Here is a 23,033-nt window from a genome sequence, read left to right as displayed (position 1 = left end):
AGAATACCGCCAGGTGTGATGGCTCATGTCTGTAATCCCAGCACTTTGGGAGGCTGAGGCGGGTGGATCAGTTGAGGTCAGGAGTTCGAAACCAGCCTGGCCAATCTCTACTAAAAATACAAAAATTAGCTGGGCTTGGTGGCGTGTGCCTGTAATCCCAGCTACTCGTGAGGCTGAGGCACGGGAATTGCTTGAACCCAGGAGGCGGAGGAGGTTGAAGTGAGCCAAAATTGCACCACTGTACTCCAGCCTAGGTGACAGAGTGAAACTGTCTCTCTAAAATAAAATAAGATAAATAGCAGCATCTGCCATGACAGATGGTGGAGAATGTGGCTTATGTGGGAAATATTTGCTATCCCTGTCCTTGAAAGCTCCTCTTGCCACTAGATTATAATCAGATTCAAGTAGCATATTCCATGCTGTCTTTCCTTTGAGCTTCTCTCTGGTTCTCGGCTGACTCTCCAAGTGGTATGGCCCATACTTTCACAGAAAGACTGCCCGAAGGCTGCCTGTCTTCACCAACTCCAACTCTAGGAGATAGGATTATGAAAGACATCAATATGGAACGAAATAGCCCCTTTAGAAGGTATATCAAAGAGGAACAAAAACACTTTTCCTGTATCTTTCCTATATATATTTATTTTTTCACTAATAGCTCCAGCACGCCTAATACTATTGAATCATTTCATTCTTGATGCATTTCAGAATTTCTCTTTGTAGAGTAGGGAGAAGCTTTGAGCTTCTTGTATATTAGAATGTGCCACTAATAATTTGGGATTCTCAAAATTCCTTATACTTTAGGAACCTGGTAACTTGTGGCACTAGAAATGGTTACAGTAGCGTCTACCAAAGAATAACCACCCTTAAGTTACAGTCTTAAATTCTGTTATTCTTCAGTGTGGTACAGAGCAACACTGACTTGTGCAGTATCCTTTTATCTGTCCCCATACATAAGGAAAAGCATTTTGTTTTCTCAATTTCTAAGAGGTACTTCCCTATGTCTCCATATTGAGATGTTTCTGATACAGTGGTGTCTTCTAACTAGTGCTTTTCTTTCTTTCTTTTGCCACAAATGCTGTCATTAATTCAGGAGTACATTGTAGAGTTTACAGTGGTCTAAAATTAGAAATACAGTTCTGACTGTCCTCGGGGTTTGCATCAGCACTTTTTTCTCATTCTGAGGATGCATCCATGAATGGAATATGCCCTTATGTGCTTACTGTTAACCCCTGATTCTCCTTTTAGCTTAATTACTCTTTTCCAAAGGGTCCTCTCGTTATAGCCTTGTGTTAAACATTATATTGCAAATCATAAACACACTTTGATTGTTTTCCCATGGGCTGGTTCCAGAACATCAAAACCTGCTTTATGACATTCTGAAAGGTGGGTTTGGTAGCTACAAATGTGGTAGCAAGATGTGAGGCAGCAAAGGCCATTGACACCACTGATTGAATTTGCACACTACATAAGGGTTTAGCAATGTGTGTCCGAATACGTTAATTTACAAACCAACTGGACCACATTGTACCTGGGTCTGTAGCACTCCATGGTGACACATGTGGATCAAAGATTTGGCTCTTAAGCTATGTAGGAATAATTTGTTTTATGTCATTGCACACTGTTGTGTCATAGGCACAGTGCCTGCCTGCAGAGAAATGTGGGGTTGTATCATTTCTGAAAATAATAATTGGAGAATATTTCTTTTTCTTTGCCATGAAACTGAGGGGGAGTTGCCATACAAATTGGTTTCAGATGTTGGAGTTGTACTGATTGAGAATTTTAGGCTTCAGTCATATGCCATGCTGTGAAGTGCTTTGCCAAAGTAATGACTTGTTAAAACAAATAAAGTAAGTGTCTCATAGTTTGGGAAGTGGACTGTAAAATCTCAGTTCTTAGTTCTAGGTAAGGCTTGTGGCTGCTTTCTTAGATGTACCAGGTGCACATAAAATGTATTCCCCCACATGCCCTCTAACCACCCTGCAACTCCTTGTAAAGTCAGCTGAGGCTTGTTCAGGAAAGAAGGTGTTGGAGCAGAGGGCTCCTGAACTCTTACAGAAATGGGGTGATATTGTTGCTCTTCTGTTTGCTGCTTTTCCCCACAGGGTGACTAGGTCTCTGTAAAGTGGCACTCTTTTCTTGCTTTTCTGGGTGTGTGATTTTGGGGAGAACAAAAATAATAGCTATGTGCTATTTCATTCAGGCCATTCAGAAACTCCGATGATTTTTACCAGTGTAAATAGAGTTTGTGATATACGGAAAATATTAATGTGACATTTTGTGCTATCAGGGAAATGTCTCAAAGGATTTTTCCCAGGGGAGTTCAGGAATGCTTGCACTGTATCTTTACTTTGAAGTTAGAAGATCCATTGGTAAAAACCAGGGCTTAGTAAAAAGGCAGGAGAGTTAACAAACACTTGACTGTTTTTTGTTTTTTGTTTTTTTTTTAACATGATGACCAGAGAGAGTGAAGTATTTAAATAGGCATACTTTTTTGTAGCTATACTTGCAAAGACTTAGAATCTATTGTCGGAGTCAACTTGGAATCTTCTCAGAACCTCTCAACTCTAGAGTTCAGAAATGTGTAAGTCTAGGAACTGCTAAGTCTGTCTCAGGGATCACTCACAAGGAAAGCAGGGAACTTTGTTCTTTTATTCATGTATTCCAACACCCAGAATAGTGCTTAGCTCATTATATAATAGAATTCAATAAATATTTGTTAGATGAGTAAAGGAATGAGAAGGAAAGCAAATGCCATTTTAGATTCCACTCAGCATTGTAGATATGAGCTTAGTGAAAACAGTTCTGCTCCTATCCTGCCCTTGAGAAGCCCTATGTTTAGCAGTGTAGTATTAATGCTGCCACAGAGTTTGGCTGTCTACACAAGTATTTAGATTTTTAAATTCTGCCATGTCTTTGGGAGGTTTAGTAGACTGTGTGTTACTCTAATGTGGCATCCAGGTCTAGACCAAACTGTTAGGGAGCAGCAGTTGAGTATAGCCTCTTTTCTGGCTGGAGGGTCTAACCTCACTGAGTTCACAGCTTTTTTTTTTTTTTTTAATCAGTAGTGCAGGAAGACTTAGTAATACCCCAAATACTTAACCAACAAATTCCTGAGGGGGATAGAGGACCAAGTGCTCCCTTCCAAGGGAGATGGAATGGAATGGTCAGGAGCTCAGTGGTCTCAAGTTTGAGACTCAGTGATGCACAGATAGAAACCATACCATACAGCCTAGGCAGGGCAACAGAAATAGACAGAATTGACGTGTAATGGTCAGAATGGGATAGATGTTCTTGAGCAAGAGCTTTGGGCAAGCCTGGGCATTTAGGTAATTTAGATGCGAGGAGTCTAGAGCAGAGTGTTAGTCATGCAGTGTGGCCTCTACATTATACCTTTATAGATTGTGTTTTCTTCAACCAGGAAGTACTAGTCGTGCATCTTTTATTTTGCTAAGCTGCAGTTATAGTGAAATGGAGTAAATATCAGATAGACGAAATATCCTGTCTATAGCACTCTTCAGAGTCATCTCTACTTTTGTCTCAAGCTTATTTCACAAATCTGTCAATTATTGTTTAAAAGCCTGATAGCACTTCCAATTGTTCTTATCCATGATAGGCAAATTGAGTCTGATACAATTGGCTGTTGCCCTCTTGGCCAGTTTTGCATCTGTTTGTAAACTCTTTCAAATATCATGATGCTTATCATAAGTCTATTCTTTGGGTTCTCCTTTGAACCAGTTGTAACATCTTCCTAGTTCTCTCATTTATTAGCAAGTTTAGTAAAATATTTGACATGGATTCATGCTATGCTTTTAAAAAATTATTCTTTACCAATATGGAATTTTAAACAGAGAATTGATAAAGAGGGAGCTAACTGATTCTAAGTGATCTGAAATCCTCAAGTATATTTTATTTTTGAATACGTGATATGGTAGCAAGAGGCTTTCTCTGGGCAAACATGGCGTTTTTTATTGGCTCAACTAGTCTTTCTACGTGCATAAACCAAAGAAAAGGAAGGAGCAGAGCCCTGAGGGTCAGAGGAGATGTCAGGTTTCATATGAATACATGGAAGAAATTCCTATGACATGTGAACGGATGGTTATACAGGAGAATAGCGGAGATAGCAAAAGTCATCCGGAGGTATTAAAAACAACGCTCTAAAGGGACTTAAACGTCCCTCCAAATTTCTTGACAGCTGGTGAGTCAAGGTCCTAGTCATGTAGTTTCAATTTTGTTAACTTAGATTTATATTTTAGAGGTAAAGCATCCTCAGTCTTATAATGAGAAAACCCATTTTGCTATTTAGTTTATGGCCAACTTTGTTAAAATATGTATACTTAATAAAGCAAGGACTATACATGTTTCCCTCCACTTAATATGACGTGTCTTTTATTCTAAATCATAAATGTTATCTGTGAGGATTATCAGGAGAGTGAGAGCTTGTTCTGTTCTTCTTGGAGAGACATTTTGGATAGAAATCTTCCCTCTCAGTAGAGTTTGTATAGGCTAACACGGTGAAACCCCGTCTCTACTAAAAAATACAAAAAACTAGCCGGGCGAGGTGGCGGGCACCTGTAGTCCCAGATACTCGGGAGGCTGAGGCAGGAGAATGGCATAAACCCGGGAGGCGGAGCTTGCAGTGAGCTGAGATCCGGCCACTGTACTCCAGCCTGGGCAACAGAGCAAGACTCCGTCTCAAAAAAAAAAAAGAACTGTGAATACTAATACAAATATGTGAAAATAGTCCTTTTATAGGAGCTTAGTTATGTTTGTTAAAGTTATCCCTGCAAATAATGGACATGAGGGTATGATGAATTTATGGAAATTTTGAGATTTGTTTATGAATTGAGGAAGATAAACTTGTGTTATACAGCCAGTAGAGAATTTCTGGCTTGTAAAAGGGAAGATTTGGGAAGGATATAATCACTTTATTCAAATTGTTTAAATATTTGCTGGGTCATTGTTCATAGGAGAGATTAGACTTATTCCATGCAGTTCCCAAGGACCAAACTAAGGCCAACAAGTGCTTGAAGTTACAAGGAGACATCTGTCAATTCAGTGTCAGGTGAATTTTTTCACAGTTCATGAGAGTGCTTGTCCCAGAAGATTGTGGACCTCTGGAAGCCTTCTCAAGAGCAGATGATGGATCACCTACTGGTAACCTTATAAGGGACCCCTGTGAGAGGAAACTCAGCCCAGGTTGTCTCTAAGGTCAAAGACCAGTTGTATAATCCTATGATGGCTTTGCTTAAAAACATGCATATGTTTTATTAAAACATTAGGAATAATGGAGAAGGTTTACTCTTTCTTCCATGATTTCTCCTGCTACACATGAAAGCCACTGTTATTGCAAGTCATCATTCAGTCTTTCCAGAAAAATGACTGACATTCTGAGGCTTAGGAGGAGGTGCTGGATTTCCTGGCAGAAGAAGCAGCCACTGTTCTGTAATCATTCTTTGTGTGGGCCCAACCGGATTTTGGCAACAGACGTACTTGATATATAATTGTGGCAGTAGCCAAAAAATGTAACCAGGATTGGCAGTCCCAGGGACCACATGGCTATCTTGGAATGTGACAACACAGGAATTATTTTCTGAAACCAATTGCCCTTCTTTTGGCGAACTTCAGATATAGAATATAGTTTTGCCCACTACCAGGGGTTAAAGTTAGGTATTGAAGGGAGTGAGGAAAGCAACAGTCTCCAAACTCCAAGTTTTAAATCTCCTACTACTTTTTTGCCCCAAAAAGGAAGAGTAAGATGGAAAGAGTTGGCGGCAAATGTCAGGATTTAAAGAACCTAATGATGCTATGCTGTTTTCAAAAAGTAGGATTAAATATAGATTCAAGGAGCAGTGAGCTTGGCAAGAAGGTATTGCACTTCACAAGCATGGTAGGTCACTGCTTCTCTAGAAAAAGTTCAGGTTACTGGGCAAATTCCAAACACTTTATGAGCTTATCTTAATTTATAGCTGCAGCTTGATGCATGAAAAATAGTTGGTGACCAAGTTAGGATTTTGATATAATCCAGCCCTCTTGAGAGCCAAGCTTAATCTAGCTCACAGGGGTTGACAAACTATGGCCCATGGGGTTATTTGGCCAGTCACTTGTTTTTGTAAAGAAAGTGTTATTGAAATGTGGCATTGCCTGTTCATTCAAGTGTTCTCTGTGGCTGATTTCGTACTACACAATGGCAGAGTTGAATAGTTACAACAGGCTGTGTGGTCTGCAAAGCCTAAAATATTTCCTGTCTGGCTCTTTACAGGAAAAGTTTGCGACCCTTGGTTGTTTCAGATTGTTCCACACTTTATCATAGCCATCTTTGAGAAGATGCTGTTTATACTGTTATGAGCCAGAGGGAGAAGTTAGCAGAAATTATTAGCAAGGCCTCCCACAAATATTTTTACATCTTCCATCCTCTCTGCTCCTCTTTCCCTGTTGCTTAGACCTGGTCTCATGTTGGCACCTGTTCTCTAACATAAGAGTTCTTTTAGATGCCACACATCGTGGAGACATAGCCTAACAGAATAAACTATTTTGGCCTATCTGCTCTTTTCTGCCTAGGTTTCTTTATAAATTTTAGGGGTAGAGTGAATTTATTTAATGTTTGTTGTATTCATTAGTGTATGGAATTGGACTGGTGTTACCTAGAATAGTAGCAACATGTTTTTTCTTTCTTTTTTTTTTTTTTTGAAACAGGGTCTCGCTCTGTTGCCCAGGCTGGAGTACAGTGGTGCGATCTCGGCTCACTGCAACCTCCGCCTCCCAGTTCAAGCGATTCTCATGCCTCAGCCTCCTGAGTAGCTGGGATTACAGGCATGTGCTGCCATGCCCAGCTAATTTTTGTTTGTTTGTTTGTTTGTTTAGTAGAGATGGGGTTTCACCATTTGGCCAGGCTTGTATCGAACTCCTGGCCTCAAGTGATCCACCCACCTCAGTCTCCCAAAGTGCTGGGATTACAGGTGTGAGCCACCGTGCCTGACCAGTAGTGACTAATTAATGAACAAGGTGACCATTTTGCTTATTAACAATGGATAGAATTTTTTCATTCTATGTATGATTACAGTTCACTTGAAATTTCTAAAAGCATGTTCTTTGCAAAGAGAACAGGTTTTTATTAGCAATTATTTGCCTTTCCCCTGTAATGAAAATGATCACAGTAATATTTACTTTGTGTCATACCGAAACAATACTCCTGCTGTTGACATTTGTTTGGTTAAGCCTTAGTATATCTCCACTATATTTGAGATGATGGTATTGTTATACATTGCTAGAAGAGTTTCAGCCAGTCTAGACAGTTAAAGAGTGTGTCTTTCTTCCTTGGCAGATATTATCTAAGAACCTCCTCGATTCGTAACAGCACACATAGAGATTTATGGCTTTAGCTGGCCAAATGAATGTTGCTTCAGCCTGTGATTTGTGGTCTGGTGAACAACCGCAGAGCATGTCCTTTACAATTGATTGACCTTTTGCATAGCTTATTTCGGGCCTTACTAAGAGCATCTTAAACTGAAAAAAAAAAAATCTCTGACATACTTCTATATTATTATTTGGGAAATGACCCTATTAAGAAAGTAGCCTGTGCTAACTTCAGAAGAAGTTATTCTTCTTTAAAGACTTAATTTTCTAACTGTATTTTGAGTCTCACTTATATCAATGGAAGACTTCAGCTGCTACCAAGAAATTGTCACACAAATTTCTAAGTATATGAGTGTAGATATTTTGAACATTTTAGCATGCTTTGGGTATACAAATCTTGTCCCAAATCAGAGATTCTCTCTCTGCATAAACAGCTGATATTGAGGTTATGGTGAGTTTTAAAAATAGAAATCCAGTGAGACAAGACAATTAGTAGAGAAATGGTTTAAATTATTTGCTGTGGGAGGTGGAGGGGTGCCCCAGGAGTGGAGGACAGAGACATTCCAGATGCCAAAGGGTCTTGATGCATTCCATGTCACCCTGAACATCAGACAGACGAAAGCTGTTGTCCCGACAGTGCATAATGCTTTAGAACTTAACTTCTATTTTAATTGTAAAAATAGTGTATGTTCTAGGTAAAATAAAAATTTACATTATATAGAAGTTTACAAGTTTGAAAGAAAAAAAAAACCTTCCCTTCTGCTATCCAGAGGTAGCCATTGTTAAGTTTTATTTATATTTCTGGAAATCGTTGTGTGTGGTGTATACATATTTTTCCCTATAAATGGGAAAGATGATATTCTGAAACATTCTCTCCCCAACAACATATTTGCTTGTCTTTTCTTTATTGTGTGTAAGGATAGGATCTTGCTATGTCACCCTGGCTGGTGAACTCCTAAGCTCAAGCAGTTCTCCCGCCTCAGCCTCCTGAGTAGCTAGGGCTACAGGCATGTGTCAACAAGCCTGGCTCATTGTTTTATTTATTTATTTATTTTGGAGAGATAGAGTCTTGCTATGTTGCCCAGGCTAATCTTGAACTCCTGGCCTCAAGTGATCCTCCCACATTGGCCTCCCAAAGTGCCGGGATTACAGGTGTGAGCCACTGCACCTAGCCCCTCTCTCTATATATTTGTTCCCCTTTGTACCGTTTGTTAATTCAAACAGTGCGGTAGTGAAAAATGTTCATGATTATATATCTGCGCAAGTGTGAACATGTAATTATAGGCTAAATTCCTGAAAGTAAACTCACAGAGGCAAAAGCTATATGGATTTTAAATGTGAACAATTACTAGCAAAATTTGCTTCCAAACTGGTTGCTGTAATTTTTACAGTCCCAGTTACAAGGACACTGAATGGCCATAACTGGAGACTCTGGAACAGTATCATTATCGTCAGAGGTAGCATTTATTGAGCGTGTTTTGTGTGTACTCTTCCCAGTGCTTGCTTTATTTGTAGTAACTTTTTAAGTTCTCACAAAGATGCTATGAGGAGGCAGGCACCTATTTCACAGGTAAGGAAACTAAAACTGAGTCACAAAGAGGTTACTTAAGAGTCACACAGCTAGTGAGTGACTAAGGGTTCAGATGCTATTGGTAGTGAGAGAAGTGTATCACAGTCATCTTGGAGGTGATAGAGATGATAGTGAAGTCCCAGAAATAGCTGTGAATGTCTACCTCAGTAAGAAGGAGAACTAAGAGACAATGTAAAATTTATTCTTATGGGCAAAGTGATGTTGAGAAAAATAAATGCATCCTTGTACATTTAAAGAGGATGAGAGAGGATCTCTTAGAATTTTTTACTAGCCACTGACCAGAAATTTGGAATGAAAAATGTGCTATTTGGAAATGAGGTGAAACTAGAAAGACTGTGTGTTTCTTTATCTTTTAAAAGAGTTGGATGTTTAAAAAAACAAAAGTCAGTGTTCTTTAAGGCACTTTGTACTGTACAAGTTCTCTTTTCTGGCGAAGGGCTCTCCCATCCACAGAATTTGGGATAATAGGAGCAAAGTATACAATCTAGAACAGAAGTTAAAACAGTAGTTAGTGCAGGCTGAGAGCAAGAAGTGTCAAGGTGAATTTCATCCAGCAGGAAATCTTGTCCATGAATATTCTCTTATAGGTGTCTATCAACCTCCTAAGGTAAAAAGAAGAGTTGGATTAGAGAAATAATAAAATTAATGTTCAGATCCCCCCTCTCCTCTCCTCCTACCAGAGAACAATTGCATTCATCTCCTTCTGGCCTATGTTTCTACAGAGCTACAGACTCTTAATGCCTCACGAAGGAGGAGGAGAGAGTTTTGGTTCAGAGATGGGAGTTTCACATGGCTCCTGCAGCACACATCTGTATGCAGGAACCAGTATTGCACAGTGGAAACTGGAGATACATTGCCCAAATTCAGAACTCTGAGGATCACGTTAGTACATTTACAAGAAACATTCACATACTTTAGCTTGTTTGGTTTTCTCAGCACTGAGGCATGTGAAATAAAAATGAAGCCTTCTTCCCCTTATTTTGATGACAGTATCTACGTGCACTGTTAATCTATTTGCATTATTAAAACATTTCCAAACTGTAGACTTCTCTCTATGTACCAATCTTCAGTTTCAAGAATGATCTCTCTTCTGTAACTGTTAAATATTAAGCTTACAACAGACAGGCTCTTGTGGGACCTCAGACATGCGACTTGATTTTGTTTTAGTTTTGGAAATTTGCCCTACTTTGGGGGAATGGAGAGATCTGGCACCTTCTACTTCATTTTATAGGTTCAAATACCATTGAATATCACTGTGAGTTTTGGCTTGTTAAATACATTGGTAAGAGTGGGATTTTGCTAATTTTAATACTCCCTTTTAAGAGGAAAGAAGGGTTTAGCATTTATACTACCACTATAGCTATTTTATGAACATGTTAAAGTATAATCAAGGCCTGTTTCTAAAAACTCATCAGATTTCCTAAACGTTTTGAAACTATGGGAGTGTAATCCAGTCTAACTTCAAAGCCTCTGCTGTAGCCTTAGTCCCCATCATCTGGCTTGTTCAGTCTCCAGATGAAATTCACACAACTGCCTGAGGTGAGGTATCACTTACTGCCAGCTTTTAAGGCACTGTAAGCAATAGTTACTTTGCCCCCTTGTTGTGACTACTTAAAAAATAGTTTTGAAATTACATTTCTTTTATTCCACCTGTGTAGACCTGTCTGGAAAGATTTGCTTACAGAAAGTGTTTTTTCAAGGCACAGTATAGGACTGAAATTAAATGCCCCACCTTGAAACCACTCTCCTGAGGGTTGGGATTCTGACATCAGGATATACAGCGCTACTAAAAAAGATGTTAAAACATAGGAGGTAGTCACTACTTCATTATGAGACAGCAGCTGCATGTACATGGCACAGCCTCTTCTCCACTGGGATGGGATATCGATTGTCCTCAGGTGCTTTTTGAAGGTGAAGCTAAAGAACCAAAATTTTCCTTTTCGGGTCTGTTTGATCACACAAGTGACTCACAGCCACATAGATGTGCAAACATGCATAGAAATCCCTGACTGCAGTGCCATCTTCTGCTGGGCTCAGTGTTCAGGTGGAGCAGAGGCCACAGCCAGCTGATAACTGATTTTTTTTTGTTTGTTTGAGATTTGGCTTCAGATTGGCATAGATCTCCCATCCACAGAAGCCTTGGGGAGCTTAGGGACTGGCTGCAGGTCACCCTGCTCTGTAAGAGGCAAGGCTAGCTGGGACAGTTTAGGAATTGGTGCCTGAATTCTTTGGGTTTCAGTTCTTTTCCACTCAGAGGCACTACCTTTTCTATCAAAACTCCTAAGCTGTCACAGCATGAGGGCTGCGCCTCGGACTAATGTGAGTTCATTTTACTACCTTCCGTTCAGTGTCAGGCTTTCTTCTTCTACCTCTTCATCTGAAGCAGTACTTACTTTTTGCCACATCAAATGAAACTCTTCTTCAAGTTTTTACTGCCTGCTGGAGTCTGAATACACTAACGGGAAAAGTTTGGTTAATAACTGGCTGAATCCTATGGTCACCTTTAAGGCAAGTTTCCTTCTCTCATGGATTCCATCCAGGTGTGTAGTCTAACAGTACTGTCCAGTGTGACATAGCCCCTGAAGGAAAACAACTTGACACCACTTAAATTCTTCTTGATCCACGCTTCAGAAAACATCCCCTTGTTACACCTAACTCACACTTCAGCATTCTTTGTGGAAATTGAGGTGGGAAGACCACCCTAGTCAAGTAGGCAGTCTAATCATTTAAAGCCAACATTTAAAAATAAATATGTCCTACCTTTGTGTCTTCTCAAGGCTTGAGTGGGTCATTGTCTGGGTGCTCTGGAAGTCGGATGTGTTTCTAGGTGCTGTGTGTGTATGTTGGGTGGTATGTCACTTTTTTTCCCCCTTTTTAGGACCAAGAAGAAAACAAGGGAGCTACAAGTTGGCCTGAATTCTACATTGATCAGCTCAATTCCATGGCTGCTGTAAGTAGACTTTTATGTTCTTTGACACACCATTTAAAATGCAAGTATAGTACAAAGTACACAGTTGCACAATAAATTCGATTGAGTATGACCTACCAAATGTCAGTACCTTTCCAAACTCCATCCTAAACATTCAATGCTGGGGAAAGGAAAGAGGGTAGGAGGGATACTTGGCAAAGTGATTTTTCCAGTATGTTTTAAATAAAATCAGCACACACTAAAATATAATTGAGTTTAATGTTGTAAGTGAAAATGTAGTCTGAAATCTGGCTTGTATTCAACTTTAACTTGCAATTGCTCTTACCAGTCACTTGCAGCTTGGTTATGGCAACACTATTTTAAAAGTTAATACCATTTTAAAATAATATGATTAAGCGATTTTTTTACTATATTCCTCCCATTCTCTTTCTTACTGAGAACTTGGTTATTTCCTGGCTTCTTGATTTTACAGGGGACCAAGTACTCTTTTACTCATATAATAGGTCAGGAATTCATGAAGTAAGTGGTTTAATGAAAAGGCATCATAATGGTAGTGCTGAGATGTCCTTGGAAAGTCTTTAGTACATGGATTGTTGGTTCAGTAATTGCTTAATATATATTCTCAATGCCTAAAATACGAATTCTAAGTGCATGGATGTCTGTGATGTCAGCATTGCCAGCAGCTTGAGGGACACCTGTTCATCACAGCTAAAATTCACAGCAGAAAATAAGTCATCAACCTTTGAGCCTTAGTAGCTTAAATCCCATCCCTGTTGATAAGATTTAGAGGTTGCCCACAGTAGAATGCAGTCTTTGTCTCAGTGGGCACACTCATGATTCTAAGAGTCAATCTGTTATATTCATGTTTATAACATGCAAGTAGATGATAGCTTCAAAAACACTTTCTTCTACCTCCTTCCTGCCTTCCCTTTTTATGGAGAATAAATTTCTTATCACTCAAAACAAGCATTTTAAATGGTCTCATAACATTTTCCTGCTGCTGGAATAGTTAAAAACTGATTAGAATATGTGAGTCATTCACATGTTTCCTAAACTTTTAGAGGTCTTGACTTTTAGTAACTTCCTCTTTTTTAGCTTTTTTCTTAGAAGATGCTTCTTCTGTTGTCATACAATGAATAATAAACAGCCTGGTTTATATATATATGTATATATAAAAATTGTAGAAGAAACTACATAAGTTTTTCCCCAAGGGTTTCTAGTCTAAAAGCGTAGCAGAAATGGACAGAAAATAACCACCAAATCCTTCTTATTCAAGGCATCTCACACAATGCCAAAGATGAGAAAAGGGTGATCTCAGCATTTGTGTGAATATGCTAACAGAACGTGAGATTTGTGATGACCACCAGGGATTTTCTGTGCATCTGCCTAAGCAATAATAATTTGGAGCCATTTATATTTCCTGCATATAAAGGCTATTTTCTGAATTCTTGCTCCTGGCTGTTAGGAAAAAAAGAATTGTTTCTCTTTTTTTTTTTTTTTTTTTTTTTGAGACGGAGTCTTGCTCTGCCGCCCAGGCTGGAGTACAGTGGCCGGATCTCAGCTCACTGCAAGCTCCGCCTCCCGGGTTCACGCCACTCTCCTGCCTCAGCCTCCCGAGTAGCTGGGACTACAGGCGCCTGCCACCTCGCCCGGCTAGTTTTTTGTATTTTTAGTAGAGACGGGGTTTCACCGTGTTAGCCAGGATGGTCTCGATCTTCTGACCTCGTGATCCGCCCATCTCGGCCTCCCAAAGTGCTGGGATTACAGGCTTGAGCCACCGCGCCCGGCCTAAGAATTGTTTCTCTTTCTAATTAAATCTGCATTGTTTGTTATCTAACAAGAGAAGTTGCTTATTTGTTAATGAATTCCCTTCTATAAATGGGGAAATACTAAGTACTATGTGGATTTTTCCTTTCTTCATGTATAGGACAGTTAGATTAATTTTTCCTTTAGTGACTTAATCCCTGCCTTGTCTGGAGTAGACTTGGCTCATTTGTGTGCTACAGGGTCCGTGATGTGCCAACATGTGGCCCTTCTTTAAGAGCCTCCTCTCTCCTCCATCCAGCTCCTTGGACAATTCTTTGCCACATTCTTGAGTGCTCTATATTTTAACTGCTGTGTGTTTGGTTCCTAATCCAAAATCCTTCCCAAGAGCACCACAAGTCTATTAAATTGTCAATGACTTTGTTACCTTTTTGTGTCAAACACCTAAGAAAGCTTTCTAATGTTCCTTTTAGGACTGAGCCAGCATCTTTCCAGGGTCAAAGGTAAAAGGCATTAATGGTCCATGAATTAATGAGGCCTCAAAATTCCTGCATACTTCAGGAAATAAGGAGATCTGATGAGCCCAGAAACCCTGTGCTGGGTTTTCTGTTTCTCTCAACATTCTGATTGCCACCACCGCCTTGCATAGTTCTGGCTAATCACTATGATGTCTGTACTGGAGAATTCTTGATAACACACAGCAGAAGTCCTGAAATATTGTACCTGGGGCCATGGAAAGGCACACAAGTCCTCCAAATCCTTTCATGGCCCAGCAGCTAGACTCTTTGGTTCTCTGCTTAGGGCATTCTTGAAGGAGTGTTTGTCCACATTGTCATCACCCATTGTCTGCAGAATCAGCAGCAACTACTACATGACAAGCAGGGTAACAGGTACTTTATATGTTGTTTGAGGTCCCACCAGCATCCTATGCTGTAAATGCTATTTATAAATAAGGAGTCTGAGACTCCAGAAAGGTTACCTTGCCCAAGATTATCTAATTAGGAGGTGGTCATCTAATTGGGAATTTAAACCTACCTGTCTGAGCCCAAAGACTTCTTTCCAATTTGCCTCTCACTAATTCAGTTTTTGAAACCCTGTGGCATGTGAAAGAGGCCTGGTTATCCCACCTTGTCCCCACCCGCAAGCCTAGCAAGGCTGACTTTTCTGAGATGGTATAGGCATCTGTTTTCTTTAATGCCTTAAGAGTCTGATAAACAGTCCAGGTTGAAAACAGCAGCACTTACTAGTCTGTGAAGCCAGCCTTTTGTGGAACAAGTTCAATTACTTTATGTAAGCCTCATTACAAGAATGCTTTGTTCTTTGAAGGACCCCTGAGTGATCTGTTGTCTTTTAAAGAGTGAAAAATAGTATAATAAAGGAGTGCAGCCTAACATCTAGGAGGACCTGGGCTTTTTTATATGTGGCTTCTCCATGCTTTCTCAAGAAAGAAGACTGTGAGGTGAAGTTCAGTATGCTAAGTGGCCTGGCTTATTGATTTCCCACCAAAGAAACTATTCAAACGGGAGCTAAGTTCCAGACTCCCAGCAGGAATGACTTCTGGGCCACATTTGTGCATCTCTGTCAGACCCACGTGTTCCAATGTACACCTCAGCAGCTTTGACAGAAAGACCCTCTGCAAGGATGCGCTTTATCCTTTGTCTGCTTCTCATGTGAGCATGTGTTTAGTAAGTGCATAGAGCATTCAAAGAAGCCTCCACAAGGCCTGTACATACTAGATATTTGGCATAGTAGTCATCTTCAGAAATGTAGGCATCTCCCTTATCTACTAAAGGCTGCAAGTTAAACCTTCTTCCTAAATGTGAGGCTTGAAAGCTTTAAATTTTGTATAAATTATTTTATTTTGAAAAGTCACATTTAGAACGTCAACTTCAGCTACATATCCTGAGTTGTCTCAGCACAATAAATATAACCTCAGAACCAAATCTGAACATAGAAAATGTATCACACATAGAAAATGTTGTAGTTTCTTCTGTTTTGAGAGAAAGGTTATGTTCTTTACACAGTATTGGGAAAGGAAGTTCCAATTTAATTTTCTTTGACATTTCATAAGTCTCCCAACTCTAGTATGGAGAAGCTTAATATAGACTGCTGCTATTCATATGTTCCGCCCTCTCCAAGATTTTTAAAAGGATAAATACATGCAGTTTTATTTGTACTAGTGACCCACAGTAAAATGTGTAGTCATTAATTTGGTGATAGTTTCGTGTCATTAAGCTTAGGAACAAGGAATGATCTTCATAAAAGGCTTGGTTCTCAGCTACAGATTCAAAGTGATTTCATAAGAGTCCAAATGAGTTCAGTTGTATCATTGGAGATTAAATGTTCTTGGCTGGATTTGTGTGAATTTTCCAGGGGATGGGTCTCTGGGAGTTTTGGGAGAATTCATTGGCTGTCTCTGCACCCAGCTTCCTTCCTCACCATCCCCTGGTTACAGCTGTCCATGAGCATCACCAGCAAGAGGACAACTTTACAGAAACAATAACAAGATTTTAAAAACTGAAAAACTACTGGGTTTTATTTCAGTTGCCATAAATGATACTGGTGTATTATATTTATTTTGCTTTGACCTTTACCCTTCTCATTATGAAATCATATTTAGGTTTTAGTTAACATTTAGTTACTTAATGCTGATACTATTGATTGTCACCCTTGATGATTTATGGTCCTGAAAGAAAGGCTAAGACTGGGTCATTGAGACCCATGGATATGAATCAAGCTTTTCTTTTTTCGATACGGTCACCCCAATCTGTTTCCCAGCCAAGCATTTCTATCAGAATTTGTAATAGGTAAAAAGATTAAAATAGACAAGCATGTGTTCAGAATAGGATGAAGAAAAGGGACTGGGAGCTCCATGAGTGGGGGATCCTGGAGTCATAAGACTGGGGGTACTTTAGTACAACCGGGTGATCAGAGAGTCAAAGGGAATGGAAAGGACTTGACACCTTACTGGCATTCACAATTTTATAATAACCACAGTCTTACATAGAACCTTGCTCCTGTGGCATCAGCATTGCCTAGAAATTTGTCAGGAGTGCAACTTCTCAGACCTCACCCCAGACATACAAAACCGGGCTCCACAGTTTAACATTATCCTCAGGTGATTTTCATGTACACATTAAAGTCTGAGAAGCACTGCTCTAGCAGATCCCTGGGTAGAAACACACACACACACTCCATATCCTGATTTCTAAATGATATTGAATAATTTCTAGAAGTTAAGCATTTACTCTGAAGGAATTGTCTATCCTAGTAATAGCTCCAAATGAATTGTTCTTCTTAAAAAATAATTTGATGTAACAAAATCCCTTTGGTCTTGATCACACTTTTTGGCTGAGGAATAGGAATGGTAGCGTGAGAAGACTGCTGCCCACCTCCTGTTTTTAATAATGTGATGGTATTATCTTTAATTGCCAGAATGTTGTATTCAACTACAGGTTCAGTCTTATTTCTATCAAATACAAATAGTAGTATCTACATCAAAGAGTAATTATAGAATAGTTATACAAACATTTGGGCAACATCATCTCTACTAAGATTTCTAAACTTTTCCCTAAAGCTTTATTTAAAATTTGAAGGACTTAACTTACTTACTCATAGATTTATTGTTTATATTTAAAGTGATAGTAGCAAATAATCTGTAGGTTTGTCTTGTTTGCACTGTAATTAAAAAATAGAATTTGAAGAAGTAACTTCTGTTTTCTTTGCATAGAGAAAATCTCTGCTGGCTTTAGAGAAGGAAGAAGAAGAAGAGAGAAGTAAAACTATAGAGAGTTTAAAGACAGCACTGAGGACAAAACCAATGAGGTAATTTTCCCCTGGAGGGCACTTTTTTTTTTTTCTCTCCGTCCTTCCTTTTTTTGCAATAGTCAAACCTTCTAGGAAGTCTTAAGTTAAAACCATAAAATTAAACCATGAATAACATACTTTAATCATTAACATTTAATAGTTATTTTCTTCTGTGAAAAGGTATGCAGGCAGCCACTAGGATGGCTTAAAAAGAAAAAGAGAGACTTTAGCAATGGCAAGTTAGTAGGCAAGAATGTAGAAAAATTGGGACCCTCATTCATTGCTGCTAGGAATGTAAAATTGTGAAGCCATTTTGGAAAAGGGTTTTAACAGTTTCTCAGAATGTTAAATATAGTGTTGCCATATGACTCAATAATTCTACTCCTAGGAATATAGCCAAGGGAAATGAAGACATGTCTCCCAAAAACGTGTATGCAAATGTTCATATCAGCATTATTCAGATAGCCAAGAGTGGAAATAACCCGTATATTGATCAGCTGATGAATGGATAAATGAAATGTTACATATCCACATAATAGAAAATAATTTGGCTACAAAAAAAGGAATGAAGTACTGATACATGCTACAACATGAAATGACCTTGAAATATGATAAGTGGAAGAAGCCAGTAACAAAAGAGACCACATACTGTATGATTCTATTTATATGAAATTTCCAAAATAGGCCAATCCATAGAAACAGAAAGTAGATTAGTGGTTGCCAGGAGCTGAGGAAGTGGGGAAAATGTTCTCTTTGGGTGATTAAACTGTTCTAAAATTAGCTAGTGTTGTTGGTCACACAGCTCTGTGAATATACTAAAAACTACTGAATTGTTCACTTTAAAAGGGTGAATTTTATGGCATGTGAATTATTTCTCAATACAACTATTTTTTTTTTTAAAGATGGGTAGACTTTCTGGCTATAGTGATTCATTTCCTCTCTGATAATCAGCTTCTATGTTGTGCCTCTTGCATTTTCATTCCTTTAATGCCACTAGGATTTGGTGAAGTGTTGGGATTCTTATAAGTACGTTTCATGAGCACAGGTACTATGAATGAAGTCAACTGGTTTAACGAGCTTGGCTATATCTGGGTCATGTGGTTGGGTGAAAAGGCTGGAAAATAAAGATTCCCTTTTTTTATTTGACTATAAAATGCAAACTAAGAAAAGTCTGATTCATGAAAAATACTGTGTAGTTGTGTGACAGAGATCTAGACTATCCTAACTATATCAGCGTTTGTCTCAATTGTGTTCTGCACTCTCAGATGTCAATCGATATCCAAGCCTAAATACGTTTGGAAAATTATGACATAAACAGGTTATGTTACTTCTGAACTTTTCGATAGCTTTAATATGTACATGTGCATTGTGAGTTAGTCTCATTGATTAACATTAAGTGTAAGAAATATTAATAACGTTAATATGCAACAATAAAGTATTGCTTTATTATTGTATTCAGTGTATACAGAATATTGGGATTTCATGCAGCATGTCATATAAGAGAACAGTTTTGTTACAAAATCTTTGGGATGTAGATTATCATTTGTTCAACAAGCAAATATCCTGGAATTTAAGGAAGCTTTTGACTTTCATTGATAGGGTATTTGGATCAGTGATCAGCACTTAAAAGTGCGTCAGCAGTCAACCTATAAAAGCACATGGGCCAGACATGGTCACTCACTATCCCAGCTACTTGGGAGGCTGAGACAGGAGATTTGCTTGAGGCCAGGAGTTCAAGACCAGTCTGGGCAACATAGCAAGTCTCCATCTCTTAAAAAAAAAAAAAGTTTAAAAAAAATTGACTGGGAACGGTGGCATGCACCTCTAGTCCTGGCTACTTGGGAGGCTGGGGTGGAAGGATCACTCGAGCCCTGGAGTTCAAGGCTGCAGTGAGCTATAATAGAGCAAGACTCTGTCTCTCTTAAAAAAAAAAAAAAAAAAAGGATGGGGGGAGGGGACATGAGAACTGTGTACTAAATAACACAGGAGCAGCAGATGATTTTAATCTAAGACAAGATATGTTTTCTGAGTATTCTCTTGCTTCTGATTTTTTTTTTTTTTTTGAGGCGGAGTCTCGCTCTGTCACCCAGGCTGAAGTGCAGTGGCGCGATCTCGGCTCACTGCATTGCTTCTGATTTTTTATGAATATACGATCTGTTGTTTGGTTCTTTGTACCCATTGAGATATGTTTATCACAAATGGAGGGGGTTTTTTTTCACACTTTTGGTTAGACCTGACCATTGGGTCTGTGCCAAGGAAGAGGCATAGAATTAAAAAGGCTTCATCAATGTAGGGCTTTTGGCACGTTAGGAACTAAATCTTTCCCCCACCCTCCAGACTTTTCTATTAGGGGCTATTATAAAACCCCAAAGGCACTTAAGTGTGGTGCGCTTCTCTTCATGACAGGTTTGTAACCAGATTCATCGACTTGGATGGCCTGTCGTGTATCCTCAACTTTCTAAAGACCATGGACTATGAGACCTCAGAGTCTCGAATACATACTTCTCTCATTGGCTGTATAAAGGCGTTAATGAACAACTCTCAAGGCCGGGCTCATGTCCTGGCTCATTCTGAGAGTATTAATGTAATTGCTCAGAGTCTGAGCACAGAGAACATTAAAACAAAGGTGGCCGTGCTGGAAATCTTGGGCGCCGTGTGCCTGGTTCCCGGGGGCCACAAGAAGGTTCTGCAGGCCATGCTGCACTACCAGAAGTATGCCAGCGAAAGGACCCGCTTTCAGGTGGGTGTTCCCTTAGCCTTCTTCACTCACCCCTTCTTTAAAGTCTGCTCAAACACGTGCTTTTCCTGTCCCTGAAGGGGGAACATTACTTGAGATGTCCCCTTGTGGTGATTACTCACAGTGTGATTTAAACATTCCCTTCTTCTTAGGTTTAAGAACCAGAGAATAGAGTATACTTTCAATAGTTGATCAATCTGAGCCTTTAGATGTGCAGAACTTGAAAATGTGGCCTTTCATCCTACATGTCATACAGCACACATCTTTTGAACCCACCAAACTGAGTGTTTCCTGAAAATTTTATAGCTTACCATTCTTGAATTAGGATCAATACGAATAATTTTTCACATTTCACTATATTACTCAGATGTAAAAAGCAAGCAGAGGTAATGAAGCAAAGGCTTTTGTATACATGTATGTATGATGTAATAATTTTGAAATTAGAGTTTTTAGGACTGTTCTTAAGGAGATAAAGGGTGGCTTTCTATGGGTCAGTGTAATCCTGACTAAACATAAGATTTTAAAAGTTAATTTTTGAGTATAAAAAAGTTCATAAAAGGAGCATAAGGTTAGTAATGTTTCAGGCCTTTGTTTTTATATTTGTATTTTTGACAGACATTAATTAACGACTTGGATAAAAGCACTGGGCGGTATCGAGATGAAGTGAGTCTCAAGACTGCCATCATGTCCTTCATTAATGCAGTGCTCAGCCAAGGTGCAGGAGTGGTAAGAACCTTCTACAAATTAAAAATATATTAGTAAAGAATAATTTATAAAAAGTGATTATTATGTAGTCTAAAAACCACAAATACATATTTTATTGCCCTTTTATTTTCAGGAGAGTTTGGACTTTAGACTTCATCTTCGCTATGAATTTCTGATGTTAGGAATTCAACCTGTAATAGATAAATTAAGGGAACACGAAAATTCAACATTAGATAGGTAAGTCAGACTGTTAGGATGTGAGAACGTTTCGGTGTTTTCCATCTGTGTAATGCAGTGCCTCATCAAGTGCTGGCCTGTGGTTACTTGTGCCCTGTCTGTAACATAAAGAGCTTGTATCAGAATGTTAGTTCAACTAATGACGTCTTTATAGTAAGACTTTGTTGATGAGGGAAGCAGCACATTATGTAGAGAACTTAATGTGGGTTTTAGCGTTAGACCTGAATTCATATCCTATCCTAGTCCTGCCTCTTACTCCTGTGTATCCTGGTGAAGTTACTCAATTTTTCTGAATTTTGCTGTTTTTATAACTGCAAAAAAATAATGCTGGTGGTGATGATGATAATGACAATTATTTTCCAAGACTGTTGTAAGAACTGACTATAAAACCTATGGAATCACTTAGCCCCTTTGATAGGCGTTCTGTGAATGTTAATTTCCACTACCTTGTTTGCTTGTTTCCTTGTTTGCTATCATTTCACTATGTCTAAGCTGTCCCAACTTGCTTTCAGAGCTTTTCTCTACCACGTCTCTCCTCTCCTGTATATTCATATACTCCAGCATGCTCTTCTCCTTGATATTCTGTGAACATGTCAAAAACACTTGCATCAGGGCCTTTGCACTTGCTATTTCCTCAGCTTCGAAAGATCTTTTGCAGATGTCCAAATTGTTTGTTTCCTAGTTCCCTGGAGAGAGACCTGTTCTAACCACTGTGTGTACATTATTCACCTCACCTGCCATCATTTTCTATTTACTTTACATAAAATGTATCCTGGGTGTGTAGAATACATAGTAGGAGTTCACTAAATATGTGACTGAATAAATGAATGGCATGATCATTTCTTTTGTGAGCTTTAATTCAGCTGGAAGTTAAGTATAGGTATATGGGCATGTTTTTCTATAAAGGGAATCCATAGTGGAATCTGAACTTGATTGCTTTTAAATTTAGTTTTAATAATTGCCTACTATATGCTAGGATCCTAGACTTTTAAATTTTTCTCATATTGTGATCTGTTTCACTCAGGTGATGTCTTTTTTTCTTAGAAAGAACATAGCTAAGTTGAAGCATTCAAATTTTATTACATTGTTTCTTTTGAGATATCTCTGAAAAGTCAGGAAAAACCATGGTATTAATGTCCTCGGTCTTATGCACCTGTGTTTGTAGGATGTTCTACTTAATAACTTTTCTTTCATTATTTTTCAGGCATTTAGACTTTTTTGAAATGCTCCGAAATGAAGATGAACTAGAATTTGCCAAAAGATTTGAACTGGTTCGTATGCTTACAATTATTCTGGTTTGACTCATCAGTTCACATTATTTCTCTTTGTGTGTTGTAGAGTCCACATGGACCAATTCCACCTAAAAGCAAAATCAAAGCTGTTTTGTTTCCTAAGTGGCAGGATTAGCTTCTGTTTGCTTTGAGTTTACTTTACACTGGGGGAATTGAGGAACTTAGATGTTTGATTTGATTTCTTTTTCCTATAAAATAGGTTCACATAGACACAAAAAGTGCAACTCAGATGTTTGAGCTGACCAGGAAGAGGCTGACACATAGTGAAGCTTACCCACATTTCATGTCCATCCTGCACCACTGCCTCCAAATGCCTTGTAAGTGCGTTTGTGACTCACATGTGTGCTTCTGAATGTTTGGACATTGGCCAAAGGGTTCTGGCTCCTGCACAGTGCTGATTACATTGGATGCACACCAGGGATTCCAAGCCTTGGTTTTATGACAGCCCAGTATGTGTGTCTACACGGCTTAAGGGTTGTTACAAAATTTTTTCAATGAAACAAATTAAAATTTTGATTTTAAAAATAAAAAGTATGCCTTACAATCCGTTTAGAAAGGGGTAGAGGGTGCCTCTCAATCAAATAAATGATCATTGCATGTCAAAATTCCATACTTTGG

General features: G+C 38.9%; 1 protein-coding gene across 3 annotated transcripts in view; it reads left to right on the top strand.

The window, feature by feature from the left end:
• The window catches only part of DAAM1 (dishevelled associated activator of morphogenesis 1), a 180,839-nt gene that overhangs the window by 113,117 nt on the left and 44,689 nt on the right, over window positions 1–23,033 (top strand). For all 3 annotated transcript variants that reach the window (XM_003901874.3, XM_003901875.3, XM_009211623.3), the window contains exons 4-10: window positions 11,823–11,894; window positions 17,368–17,462; window positions 19,851–20,184; window positions 20,797–20,907; window positions 21,020–21,123; window positions 22,328–22,394; window positions 22,615–22,732. In XM_003901874.3, coding sequence (XP_003901923.1) covers window positions 11,823–11,894; window positions 17,368–17,462; window positions 19,851–20,184; window positions 20,797–20,907; window positions 21,020–21,123; window positions 22,328–22,394; window positions 22,615–22,732 — 901 coding nt within the window. The remainder of the gene's footprint in view (window positions 1–11,822; window positions 11,895–17,367; window positions 17,463–19,850; window positions 20,185–20,796; window positions 20,908–21,019; window positions 21,124–22,327; window positions 22,395–22,614; window positions 22,733–23,033) is intronic.

This window comes from Papio anubis, chromosome 7 (genome assembly GCF_008728515.1).
Source record: "Papio anubis isolate 15944 chromosome 7, Panubis1.0, whole genome shotgun sequence".
Taxonomy (NCBI): Eukaryota; Metazoa; Chordata; class Mammalia; order Primates; family Cercopithecidae; genus Papio; species Papio anubis.
This window is presented reverse-complemented; position numbering and strand designations above follow the sequence as displayed.